The sequence below is a fragment of the Sinocyclocheilus anshuiensis genome, unplaced genomic scaffold (assembly GCF_001515605.1).
Source record: "Sinocyclocheilus anshuiensis isolate Anshui unplaced genomic scaffold, SAMN03320099.WGS_v1.1 scaffold2019, whole genome shotgun sequence".
Classification (NCBI taxonomy): Eukaryota; Metazoa; Chordata; class Actinopteri; order Cypriniformes; family Cyprinidae; genus Sinocyclocheilus; species Sinocyclocheilus anshuiensis.
In genome coordinates, this window is record NW_015548326.1 from 67,322 (window position 1) to 81,527 (window position 14,206).

A 14,206-nucleotide genomic window follows, 5' to 3' on the forward strand; every position below is an offset into this window, starting at 1 on the left:
ATGGACCGGAGGAACGTTCCTGGGTGGCCAGGGATGACATTCTGGACCCGTTGCTTCTAGAGGACTTCCATCGCACCCATCCTGGTCGCCCCAGAAGCCGTGGCCGCCCCCGCCGCCGCTCGAGGGCGTCAGGAGCCGCCCCTGGAGGGGGGGGTAATGTCAGGGATTCATCACAGTCACTTCAGTCACCATCCAGAATAATTACCCGATCGCAGTCACCTGAGTTCTGATCACCCGCACCTGCTGTCACCAATCAAGCCACACTACAAATACACACACAGCACAGTCACTCACTGTCCGGTCTACCGTTCACTCCTACGAACTGCTCTGGACTCTCTCTGCCAAATTCTCCTAGAACGAATTACCTGCTGTTCCTCCCGCGATCCTCCAACGACTCCTTGGAAACTGTTCCACGATCTCCAACGTAACCGGCATCCAATCCTCACCATCAGAACTCAGATAAGCACCCTGGAACCATTCACTGTGTTGACACTCACCTGCCTTTAACTCACCTATTGCAGTCATCCCCTTACCCAGTCAATAAACCATCCTGATTTGCACTTACCTGTTGTGTCTGGCCTTGCTTTGTGACACTGGTAGTGTATGTCAGCCTATAGTTTGATATTAGGTAAACATTAATTTATTTGTGCTGTTTTTTCTTTCTTAAATATTATATAGTTTTATAGGAGTTTCATAGACTTGGAAAATTCATTTTTCAGAAGTTTGTAGGTACAGACATCTGTAGTGGGTGTTCTTGGCAGTTTTTATGAGGCTTTTTTTTTTTTTTTAAATAGTGTTCATATCGATATCGGAATTATATCGTACCGGGTGAAATTAAGTAATATATCGTGATATAAATTTTGGCCATATTGTCCAGCCCTACGTTAGTGAAATATGTTTGTGGTTGATGTGATGAACTACACTAAAAAAATCACTTTGAGATCAGTTGGTTAAAAGTATTGACAAAAATGTCTAAAAAAAAGTGAAGTTCACTTTCTAGGAAAAGGTCTACCTGCGGGAATGACTTTAATGCGCAATACAAGCACTATTTAACCAGAGCGAATGAGACGTGTGAGAGAGAAGGGGTCGTCGGAGAGATGAGAGTGAGAAGGCGCAGCTGATGTTATTGTCTGTGCTGCTGGTAACAAAACGGATTGGCTCGAAATCGAAAAGAAGTGAGACTGACCGACCGATCACCGATCTGGGCCAATCATGAGGAAAATCGGCTGATTCTGATCCCTGGCCAATCGATCGGTGCATCTCTAGTTTTTAGATGTAGTTTGCCAGTGCTGTTTCTCTTCTTGCCATCTAGTCACCCTCAGGCTCACTAAATCTAAACTACAACTCAACTCTCACTGTCTCCCAATTTGACCTGCAGTGTGTTTTGGCTGGCTGGAGGTTGTGGCTTTCAGTGCTCGTGGAAGAAACGCGGACACATAATTTCATAGCAGAAGAAAGACTGTCTAAATACACAGAGTTAGTATATTATATACCCATGCTGCCAAAACAAGCATAGATTAAAGAGTTGTGAATGACAGGTGCTGAAGAAGCGTGGATGGAGGAGGAAGCAGAAGAATCACTGACTTGAGAGTTTCATTTTTGTTTGTTGATAAATTGACTTTGATGTTACACTAAGAAAAAATGCTTCTGAAAATGAATCTGGTCACACTTTAGTGTAGTGTTCATGTTTCCATGTACTTAATGTACGTAAATAACGAAAAGTAATGGTTCACATTGTTATTAGAATAGTAATTAATTATAGCAACGTGTAATATTTGTAACATGATCACTGTAAAATAAAATCGTTTTTGGTTGGTTGCTTTGTTTTCTTTATTCTGTTCCTGTAGCTCAACTGGTAGAGTATGATGCTTGCAACACCAAGAGCATGGGTTCGAATCCCATTGCTTCAGATAGGCTACATAAATGTAAATGTGTTGGATTGTTGCAAATGATAGCTTGCTGCAATTTTTTGTCCAGCTTTCCCTCAAGACTTTTCTCTAAGCCATTTTACAATACAAGGTAGCATTTATTTTTGGCATCTTCTCTGCAAAGAGAGGAGGGATGAAAGAGAGAATAACACAGTAACGAGAAGCGGAGTACGACCCAGAGTGCTGAGGAAATAGGGGAATGATTGTCACTAAGGGAGGGACGGACCAGGGAAAAAAGATGGAGGGAGGGAGCGCTGGGGAAATGTGTTTTCGATTAGCAGGAGCACAACGACTCTATTTTGACCGCTTTACTGTTAGATTTCCAAGTGAGTGTTAGAGGGAGACTGAATGAGTGAGGACGGAGAGAGTGACAGAATGGGGTGAAAGGGTAGGTCGGGCAGAGAACAAGAGAGGTGTGATTTTTGGATGGCCGTGTGTGAAATGGGAAAGGGCGAATGGAAGAGAAAGGGCGTGTTTAAGTGAGATGGGCTAAGTAATTATAGCAAACATTGAGAAGTTGGAGTTGAGAGAAGGAAGGCAGGGCTCCAAGTTCTGGAGCGTAGTTTATAGTTGTGGTGATTTCACAGAAAATGACTTTCTCAATATAAAATACCACCACTAATGAAACAACACTCTGTAAAATGGCTCTTGGAGCTTTTTCTCGTGCCGAGCGCTAAACGGCCGTAACCGTACATGTAGCGTTCCAATGACTTCTTAATAGGCGTTCTTGTGTAATCTTTAAACCTTGGCTCTCAGCGGGGCATAAAGAAACTGTCCTCTTCTGTCGCTCTACCCTCTCTTTTTCCTTTTCTTTCCCGGTCTTTCATTCACTCTGCGCTTTTCTGACTGGCAGTCATAAAAAGGGCTCGAAAAGGTGACTGGATTCCCAGAGGTCCCTTTATGCTGAGGTCACTGATCGGACTCGCCTCTCAATGACTTGACCCTCAGAAAGCACCTGTGCTCGGCGCAGTACAAACTTACTCAGTGGCCTTTTGTTTTGGAGGTGTGCAAGGGGCATAAGGTTACTTTTGTCAAGCCCCCAGTACTTTTTTGTGCATTCCAAAAAAAAAGTTTATGTTCTCTGTCTTTTATAATCCAAGTAAATTTATTAGAAAGGCTCTTACAAAGGATTGGAAAAAGGGATTGTTAATTGTTTGTGAACTTTAGGCCTACTGCTTAGAATTTCCAATTATCATTTATAAATGATAGATTCTGATCCTCCTGTCCAAGTATTTATAGTTATTATGAGTATTATAAGGCTGGTTCACACAAAAATGAATATTCTGAAATTATTTTCATAGTCTTTTTTTTTTTTTGCAAAAAAGGTTTTGCTCATAATGGGACTTGGGCTGAACTCCAAAAAGGTACCATAAAAGTAGCTGATATGCCTTCTTGAAATGAAACATTGAGTGTTTACATGTACAACAAAACATCAGAGATCGGCTCATAAACGCATAACACAAGAAAACCTTATCTCCAGTTTTGATGAAAAAACAGATACCTTGGCACATTGAATTAATCTACTGGTTAAAGTGCTGAGTCCAATCAAACAGATGGGCAAAAATCATTTTTTTGTCAAACTGTTTATGACTTTCATCTGGTAAAACGTGTTTGCAGGATCTTACATGTTGTTGGTTTATTAAGCATTATCCATTTAAAATTGTGAATGTGATCATATTCGTTTATCAATATGAAGCAGTGCAGTTGTAAAAAAAAAATCTGCAAAAGCCTCTTAATTAAAATACAAATATTACTGAATTGTGTTTATAAAGTCATTTTATTTTAATTCAGCTTTCTGTCTGGCCACATAGGGTGTCATTCCAAACTATCCAGAACTATCAAAAGACTATGTAGAGTTTGGATTTTAGTGACTAGCCTTTCTATGTCCTTAGTTGGATCATTCAAAGTCGTTTTTGTGGTGGTAGTGATCCATGTTTGCAAAGTCGTTCTGTGTTAATAATTAAATTAAAAGTTAAGACTGTCTCAGAAGTGTGGATAATTTGTCTGTTGGTCGTAACACCCCCTCTCTTGTTTTTATCTCCTCAGTTTGAAGGTGAGAGGGCTGGGCACTTGGGAAGGGACGACATTGCTTCAACCCAACAAGGATATTTTTACAACCTCTGCTTTTCCCCCCTTCCCCTCCATTCCACTTCTTTCTTCCTACCTGACATCTGCACAGTTCTCCAGTACCTACCTATACCTGCGAGTGAGAACATCCTGTCCCACTCAAGCCCCCCTTGTTCCCCAAATCACCAATGGATCAGAGGACACAGGGGGGGCCCTCTACACCGCCCCCGCTCCCTGTCAATGTCCCTCCAGCAGAACGCGAGAACGAGGGAGTAGGAGGAAAGAAGGACGATGAAGAGGAAAAGAAAAAACAAGAGAAACCAAGAGATGGGGTACAAAGTGAAACTTGTGCTGCTGAAAGTGGGACAAGTGACCAGCAACAGCAGCAATCTGCACAGTTCTCGGTCAAAGAAACCAGTTACTCTGAGGGAAATGTCAAGCTCAAGATAGGCCTACAGGCCAAGCGCATGAAGAAGCCTCCTAAGATACTGGAGAACTATGTCTGTCGTCCAGCCTTCCGAGCCACTGTAAGGCATAGTGGAGGACGAGGCGGAGGACGTGTTAATCGTGGGGCTGGAGCCAGTGATGGGAGCAACCACACTTCTAGCCCAAGTCGTGGAAAAGGAGAGAAAAGCCCCTCTGTCAGCCGAGGAGCATCTCTATCATCTAGTGCTCCTGCTGCTGCATCTCCCTCACCTTCTCTCCCTCCTCCCATTTCCACCAGCCCAGTAACTCCTGTGAATGGAAGTGCTCCAGCAAAAAAGGTACGGTTGTTTAACTTCTCACGCAGCATTTCTTAAATAAGACCTTGTACATAAAGAAAGAGACTAGCTGAAATTACATAACAAGGAAACCAACAGTGACATGATTGAAAGGGCAGGACAAACTCAAATATCCTTCTCACTCCACTTTCCTTTCACTAAGCTAATGTGGTTTCATCAGATAAACAAGCTTTGCAAATCTTGCCACATTTTCTTTCTCACTCTCCTCTCTTTTGATAACGTAAACACTTAAACACTCTTTTTCTTTAATTTTTTTTCTTTTCCACATTTCTCTGTTGTAAATATGCTTTTCTGTCTGATACAGAGTACTCTGTTGTTCAGTCTTTTTTTTTGTTTCTCAATTGTTCTTTGCCTTTATTCTGTGTCATAATGTCTTGTAACCCTGTTTCTCATTACTCTCCCCTCCTCTATTTCACACACATCTTCCCTTTCTCCTTCCATCTCTCTCTAAAGTCCTTCTGCTGTTTTATTGATTTGGAGGGAATAAAAACAAATAATGGTCCAAAATTCAATCAATAAAGAGGAATTGTAGTGGCATACACATATTGACAAACATAAAATTTGATTATTTTGGTAATAACTAGGAAAAAACCAGCACAGTTAATAATGCATCATTATTTCTTTGTGTTCCATGATTTTTTATATTACACTGAATTAAATATATGTAAAATAATTTTCATTGTTTTCTTCTTTATATGCGTATAGGCTCCTCAAAAACTTGCCTGTAAGTCAGAGGGAAAGGCTGATGTAAAATCCGTTGCTTCTTCAGAGAGTCCCCTTAATCTTCATCGCCCCATGACAGAAAGCAAATCACCCTCCTCTGGAAAGAAAAACCAGCTTCCACAAACCAACTCTGCTTCTACCCCATCGCCACCGACAATGCCCCCAGCTACCACATTGCAACAGGACCCCAAAACAGATGGGATCTTAAAAACTCAATACAATTTTACTGAGGGGCAGAAGGAACAAGACAGGGGAATTTCTGCCTGGGGTACTCCTACAGTAACTGAGAAGCTTGCTCAGCTCATAGCTACATGTCCGCCGTCAAAGTGCCCTAAGCCAAAAGCCCGAAAGGTGTCACCAGCTCCAGCACACAGTAGCTCGCCTCCCTTAATTTCTAATCTGCAGCACCCTGAACGGGCTATGGCCAATAGGAACACCTATTCCAGGGCGGTGCACCTTGCCCCACCACCGGTTTCACGGCCCCCAGGTCGCCCATATGGGTCCAAAAATAAAGACAGTATTCTGGAGACATTTTCTGGCACCTCTAGAAAAGAGGAATCAGATGGACTTTCAAAAGGGATCACCAGTAGCAACAGCAGCACAACCACCACCACCACTAGTACTGCACTGTCTCAAAACAGTAGTCACTTGACGACATCCACAACTGATAGCACTGACAACAGTACCACCAATGGAATGGAATCTGAATCTCGTCTTGGGCATTGCCCATCTCATTCTTCCTCCACGGCTTCTCTTTCATCACCACCACCATCTTCCTCTTCTTCATCCTTCTCCTTAGAAAGAATAGGAAGTACAGGCTGTCACATGTGTTTGCCAGGCTCACTAGCCTCACGGCCTAGAGCAAGCCCCTCCCGGATAGAGGAGTTTACTGAGAAAGACAAAGAGCGTGGCCGAGACAAAGACACAGACAGTCCCAGAGATTTAAGTAAGGGCTCTACTTCAGCTATGCCAGGGAAGCAAGATACTAAAGAAAGGTGTTCTTTGTCAACTCCTCGAAGTGAGAGGGGTAAGAGCTCAAGTCCAGTCAAACGTAGTCCCAATCAGGAAAGTCGTGGTAGTGGGGTACCAAGTCCTGCTGAGTCCACCAAATGCACTATTTCACCTTCATACCCTTCTGGTGCCAGCAGGAGCCCACCACAACTATGTGATGACACTGGGGCTCTATCTCCTGCATCACCAGCTGAGCAGGATTCAAAGCCTCTTAAGAAGCGGCGAGGACGACGGCCTCGCTGGACGAAGGCAGTGAGTCGCACCCACAAGACTTCACATGAGGCTGCTTCTAACCATCAGAAACCAATGCCATCAGGGCTTTCCTCCTCATCCCCTACTCGGCAACCTGTGGAATGGACTCCTTCTGGTAATCGGATGTCCCCTGTTGCTTCAGAATTTTTTGATTCTTCACCCAAGAAGAGGGGACGGCCCAAGTCCAAAATGCCTCGGTTAGATGCACCAGCCCGTGGCCGAACCCCAAACAAACTGGTACCCTCAAAAGTCTTCTCTAGTCTGCTCAAATCTAAAGAAGAGCAGGATCCCCCTATTTTGCACCCTGAAGTGGACTTTAATCCACCTAAACCCATGCAAAGAAAGCGTGGACGTCCCAAGCGCTCACCGCCAACACTTCCACAAGAAACCCAGCCCCCAACACTTGCTCCTGAGTCGGGGGGTGCTTCAGTAGGTGAAAAACCTTTTCGTAATAAGGGCAATGGGCAGCTCATTATGAAGACAATTATAGGCAAAATTAATAAGATGAAGACAGTAAAACGGAAAAGGCTCCTCAGCCAAATACTGCTTGGGCCGAAACCAGGGACTGAGCAGGAAAGGTCCAGAAGCAGTGGAGTGCCAGGGGCTGCGGCTGCTACAAAACCACAGTCTCTATCATCACTTGCTGCTACATTTGGGGGCAAATTAGGACCCCAGATCAACGTTAGCAAAAAGGGGACAATATATATGGGTAAAAGGAGGGGTCGTAAGCCAAAAACATCAGCTAATCCCTCCCCAGGTGCCCCCACACCCCCTCCTGAACCTTTCTTGTCACCAAACACTTCGTCCCCACACCATCATCACCAGTCACAGGCCTTACAAAACCAGCAACACCACTTGCCTCCATCTGAGGTGTTCCCTTCGCCTTCACTCTCGCAGTCAAGTGGAGGCCAGAGTCCCATTAGTGATGCCAGCTTTGTTGAGCCTGGCTCAGTGCATTTCTCATCCCACCCACACTGCAGCCATTCCCATCAGGGCCACCACTCATTTTCCTTTCCTCCACCTACTTTTTCAGCCCCCTCTGCTCGCACTGTAGCAGGCTCCTCATCATCCACAGCAAACCCATCTCAAAAGAAATCATCTTGCCGGGGTTACCACCATCACCACCACCACTACCGGCAGCACTACCATTATCGAAAAATTTCTCCTCCAAGGCCACTATTGCACACGTCTCCTGCTCCACTCAGTGAGCTGAAGGAGGCCACACCTTCCCCAGTCAGTGAATCACACAGCGAAGAGACAGTACCCAGTGACAGTGGCATTGGGACAGACAACAACAGCACCTCAGACCGTGGGGAAAAGGCTGGTAGTGCAAGTGGCTTAGCTGGTGTAGGGGTCTCACAGGGTATGGCAAGTGGACTCTTAATGCCTGGTGTCATAGGTCCAGCCATAGGAGCTGGAATGGGGCTTTCTTCGAGAGGTAGAAGGAGGCACTCATCTTCAGTTCTCTTGGAACGTCCCTCACCTACACCCTCCCCACTTGGAGCGAGGGCATCACCTGATACAAGAAGACCGCACCCAGCTGCCCCATCTCCTGCTTTGGTTGGACATAAAGAGAAGCACAAGCATAAGTGCAAACGCCGTGGACATGGCTGTCCTAGCTATGACAAACTAAAAAGGCAAAAGCGAAAACGCAAGAAGAAGTACCTGCAGCTGCGGTCACGTCGACAAGACCCAGACTTCTTGGCTGATTTGGATGAGATCTGTGTGCAGCTCAGCGATATACGAATTGGTCATCGCACACCAACACTTCGTTTGGGTAGCAGTTTGGGTCTGGGTGCTGGGGCAGCAGGCCCGGGCCGTGGGTCTGCCTTGGGAAGTGCCAGAGCCAGCAGCAGCCTTGGAGGTGGAACCAATCCACCACCCCATCACTATATACACCGAGATCTCTTGCCCACCATCTTCAGGATAAATTTTAGCGGATATTATTCACCCCACCCAGCCTACCCATGTGATTCACTTCATTATGTCCGTAAGCCAGATCTTAAAAAGAAAAGAGGGCGACCACCTAAGCTCAGAGAATCTATATCAGAAGTACCTTTTGTACCTGGGTTAGGCTTTCCCCTCTCCAGTGGAGGTTTCTATCACCCCTCTTATGGTGTTCCATATTCTTCTACCCCACTGGGACTTGGCTACTATCGTGGTTATACCCCAGCAAGTGCCCTGTACCCCCACCCTCATCACCAGGCTCCTCACTCTGGCCCATCCCACCATGTTCATTCTCCTTCTTTTCCTCCACCTCCGCCCCCTTCTTATGTCCATCATCATCACCCCTCCCACTTGCTTCTTAACTCTTCCAAATTTCACAAGAAGAAACATAAGCTGCTTAGGCAGGAGTATCTAGGTGGTGGTCGTTCATCAGTACTATATCCTGCAATGTCGTCCGAGCTGTCATTTGGCTGGCACCACAAACACAAGCATAGGCACAAGCACCGTGATCGCGGTGGAGAAGAGGAGGGTGATGATCATCAGTACTCTATCCTGCAATGTCGTCCGAGCTGTCATTTGGCTGGCACCACAAACACAAGCATAGGCACAAGCACCGTGATCGCGGTGGAGAAGAGGAGGGTGATGATGTTGGTGAAGTTGTAGGTAACATTGGAGGCAGAAGTGGAGGAGGTGAGGGGTTGGGGGTCGGAAGAGGGGAGCGAGGGAGTGTAGAGTCCCTGCAGCGTTGCCGGTTCAGGCGAGATGGTTCTGGTGACTCCAGTGCTAACAAACTGGCAGCTTCTGCCAACTCCCCTTCCTCTTCCTCCTCGTCTTCTGCAGAACGGTACAAGCGAAAAGAAGCTTCTATGTCTTGTCTTGGACCTTCGCGACTGTCTTTGGGCAGCGTGAGCCAGGGACATCATCCTGTTGACTCCTGGTTCAGGATGGGAAGTTCTGATACTGATTACTCCAAACTCTCTAGAAACCAGTCCCTTTCTGGGTCTGGTGCATTCTCTGAAGGACATGTGCAAAATACAGTGGAGTGCTCGGAGAGTGATGAAGAAGATCCTGCTTCCCCCATTGAGGAGGCAGAGACCAGCCACCACACCAACTTGTTCACATCTGCACTATCTCGAACCTCCCTCAAAGGGAGTCGTAGCAAAAAAGGTAGAACATCAGAGAGCACCAGTGTGTCACGGTTGGATCAGACAGTGAGAAGAGATCGTTCCAAATCTGCAGAGAGAAGAGAGATGGGTAAGTGAGAAATCTTACAAACAAATGCTGATATTGTAAAGCCTATTGGACTTTCAATACTTTTGTGCTATGATTATGGTTTACATTACAACCATGCTCAGTTCAGGAAGGTCCTTGCATTTTTTTTTTTTACATGTTGTTGTCATCAAACAACTGAATGCAAATCTGGGCTTGAGCCTCCTGAGGTGACCCAAGTTTAGTTTGACATTGTGAAGGTTGCAGAATTAATGCAGTGAAATATCATTCTCCAAATATAGCTTTACCTCAGCGTCCTCCATAATTCTGTGCTAAAATTTTATTGGATGTCACTTGCCTCAGTGGATGCCACAAATTTCTGATTCGATTCCAGTAGTGTTAGTGTTCTGTAATGACTACAGGGCCAGGCCATCACATCAAAAACATTTTACATGGTCTGTTTAAAGCGGTTGATACAAGACTGGTTGAAGTTGCAGCTTGTGGTTAAAAGTTCTACAATACATACTACCCAGTCTACTACATAATGGCTAGTTACAGCATAATTTCCTCTGCACTCCAACAGCTGTGGGATTCCAAATAGACTAAATGTCTTCACACTCACACCTACACACCTGCTCAAATGTTACAGTGCTGAACCAGGTGAAACAGAACATTTTTCATAATAGTGCAGGCTCTTAAGTCATGGTGGGATGGATGGACAGTGTGTTTGTGTATATGTTCTCATGCATTGAGGATCCCTAGTGAGACGCAAAGTGTAGTATGTAATCCAGGATTAGAGCTCAGGGGCCGGTTGCATCAGCTGGACGTACACCCGGTTGTAAGACTAGGCTGGACGTAAAATGCGCTTTAAGTCGTGCATAGAATTTATACCCGTTGCACCATCTCGGCGTAGTGCTACGTCTGACACTAAATCTTACGCCTAGTCAGAGGTAGGTGTAAAGTGAAAAGTCATGATTTGCTCGGACATTATTCGTTTTTAGGATTCATGTCTGTTAGTTAATTATTACTGCAGATGTGACCTGTAATGTTTATGGTCTTTTCGGGCAGGATAAGCGATATCAATCGCGAACTTTTTCAGCCACAGAAAGACAGCAAAACATAAAATGTCACGTAAAGTCACAATTACCTCAGGAAAGACATTCATTGTACATAAACTTGAAGTCAGCTATAAAAAAAATAAGTAGAGAAGCATTGTATTACATTTATTGTATTTTACTTAACCTTGATGAAATCTGTCATGGGAGTGTGCAGGGAGACTTCAGATATAAAAACGCGGACTTGTTAGGAAATGTTTACTCAATGAAATCATAGCGCGGTGATTTCACTTATATTATGTCTTGAGCAATTCAGTTCTATATTAGTAGTTGTAGCCATTGCGGCGTGAACGTCGTCTCAGCTATATCTATAACTGAGGGAGAATGTGTCGGCGTGGACGCGCATTGTCTACGCCGGGCGTAGTCGCGCCTGATAGTAGTTTCAGTTGGTGCAACAGGTGTAAATATTTATCGTAAAGCAGGACGTTGCAAAGCCCAGCGTAGGGCTTACACCCAGCATTTTTACATCTAGCTGGTGCAACCCACCCCAGGACATGAGGTCATCCAACGATCATTGACTGCACCATTAATTCTCTGTAGCAGCAAAAGTAAGAAACTGATGAGAGTAAAAGATGAGGATAAAGTGAATATAGGTGTGACTGGAAGGATAAGTTAGTTGATGAATTGGTGCACATATGTAGTGGCGTTTGCTAAGGCAGTCATTAATATGTGATTTAAGCAAAGCGTTAACCATAAGTATTAAACCCCGACGGAATAGTGGGGGAAAAACAATGAAATAGAAAGATGTGGAAGGATGGGTTTGACTGATGGAAAGATAAGATGAATAGAACATAATAGACTAGACTGTATTGAAAAGTGAGTTAGTCTGAGAGTAAGTTAATTAAAGGAATAATGGAGGATAGAGGGAACACAGTTAATGAGGCCTTGCACACATGAATACATGTAGCTGCTTTTTTGTTGAATCTGTGAGACAGTTATTTTCAGCTACATCAGAATTTGGCTTTTAGGAGATGAGTACCTTTTCTACACCATCTATAATCCAATGTATCTCCTCAACTCCCCATTGTTATTTACCTGCTAATAAATGTGCTTTATAGAAAGATGATCTAACCATGAATTTGAGAATTTAGCTTAGTCAGTGGCAGGCTGCTGTTATTTGTATTGAATGCTGCTCAGTGCCCAAAAAGTCCAGTCACTAATACTTGCTGCAAACAGTCCTTTGGTATACACTGGTTTTTATTTTATTTTATTTTATTTTAGCCATTGTTTTTAGAATAATTGTCTCTGTTGACTATAAGTTTTTGCATTTTGGTAATTTTGACTGCTTGATTTCTTGACACATGGGGGACATTGGGTGATGTTAATTGTTATTTTAAAGGGTTAGTTCACCCAAAAATGAAAATTAAGCCATAAATTACTCACCCTCAAGGCATCCTAGGTGTATATGACTTTCTTCTTTCAGAAGAATCCAGTCGGAGTTATATTAAAAATTGTCTTTGATCTTTCAAGCTGTTTAATGGCACTCAGCGGGTGTTGCAGTGCTTCAGTCTAGGCCTGTCGCGATAATTAAATAACCGTCTAATCGCGATTAATTTTCATTTTTGGGTGAACTAACCCTTTAATTTGTTTAATTTTTGTGAATACATTTTCAGCCACTCAACCTACCTTTTGTTTTAATATCACAGGAAATGTGTCCGGCACGCAGAACCGAGTTGGCCAATCCATTGTTCCAGAGGTTTCTGAGGGTCCCCATCATCGGCACCACCATCACCACCACCCTCCTCTGTCCCTCTCACACTCTGCCTCTTGCCTTTCTCACTGCACTCTTGATCAGCCTGGAAGCACCGCAGCTCTCCGGCCCTCCAGCCGCCAGGCTAGTCCCTCCACATACTCCTCCCAGCCTGCATGCTGCCGTGACTCCCCCCCTTCACATCACTCCCATCGGCCCCCTCCCAAAAATAACCTGCACCATGTCAACAAGATCCTCCGTGCAAAGAAGCTCCAGAGGCAAGCACGCACAGGAAACAACATGGTGAAAAAACGAGGTCCAGGCCGTCCCCGCAAGCACCCGCTGCCCTCGCCTCCCCCGTCGCCCCCACCACAGACATCTGAACAGGAGAACCATCCTTTACCTGAAAGGCACAGAGGAAGTGTTCTGTGGGAGGAAGACACCGTGGTTGACGTCATTGAGTCTGTAATACAGAGTCAGCGCAGAAAGGGACGCAAGAGAAAACGCTGGGAAAGGGAGACAGAAGGAGTTGATGAGGAAGACAAGGAACCAGAGGAGGAAAGAGAGGTGGAGGAAGAAGAAGAACGACCAGCTGCTAGAGAGGAGGATGTGATGGCGAGAGCAAGAATAGAAGGAGGGAGGGGATGGTTGACGCCGGAGGACATGCAATGTTTTCGCAGGTATGCGCTACAAAATACGCAACTGTTCAAAATTTTCAGTAAGATTTTTAATTTTTGGAAGAAATTAATACTTTTATTCAGCAAGTATGCATTAAATTGATCAAAAGTGAAAGACATTTATGTTACAAAAAGATTTCAAATAAATTCTGTTCTTATGAATTTTCTATTCATCAAAGAATATTAAAAAAAGTATCATGGTTTAAACAAAAAATATTAACTCTTTCCCTGCCAAACAATTTTCGGGGTATCCGTGTTTTGGTGGTATACGGTAAGGAAGGCCCTTGCGCATGTTCTGAAAGAGTGCGGGACTTTTGGATCACAGAAACAAGCGTAGACAGCGATCGGCACAAACTGGAAGGAGTAGCAAGAATGTAGGTCAAAATATCAGATAGAAAAACACAGAGGTATACCGCTGATGTGTTAATGGACTCGGAGTCCGATCACTCATTATTTGATCATTCTGAATCTGATCGGGACGAAATAGTCAATGAGGGAGATGCACATGCTGTCACAGAAAGTTCTAGTCACAGACGTGCTGCAGATAGATCTCTAACCCGTCAATCTGGACGAAGACAAAGTCCACCTGTGTGTCTAAGAGTGGACCGTGACAATTCAAACTGTGACACTTCGGACAGTGAGTGGATGCGTTCAAGCCCAAGGTCTCATTCACCGTTCCCAGGTGCCAGAGCAGATAGAGGTAAGACAATATAAGAAAATGGCTGAGAATATGTTTTATCTTTGTGCACATTTACCACACTGTTGGATAATACTAAAACATATATATATATATATATATATATAT

General features: G+C 44.4%; 1 protein-coding gene across 4 annotated transcripts in view; it reads left to right on the forward strand.

Moving 5' to 3' along the window:
* The window catches only part of LOC107656475 (histone-lysine N-methyltransferase ASH1L-like), a 62,945-nt gene that overhangs the window by 10,753 nt on the left and 37,986 nt on the right, over nt 1-14,206 (forward strand). For 2 of the 4 annotated variants that reach the window (XM_016444351.1, XM_016444350.1), the window contains 4 exons: nt 3,975-4,759; nt 5,483-9,239; nt 9,350-9,964; nt 12,681-13,404. In XM_016444351.1, coding sequence (XP_016299837.1) covers nt 4,184-4,759; nt 5,483-9,239; nt 9,350-9,964; nt 12,681-13,404 — 5,672 coding nt within the window. In that variant the 5' untranslated portion in view covers nt 3,975-4,183. Of the gene's footprint in view, nt 1-3,253; nt 3,293-3,974; nt 4,760-5,482; nt 9,240-9,349; nt 9,965-12,680; nt 13,405-14,206 lie in introns of all 4 variants that reach the window. The other 2 variants (XM_016444353.1, XM_016444352.1) reach the window with 2 other exon arrangements.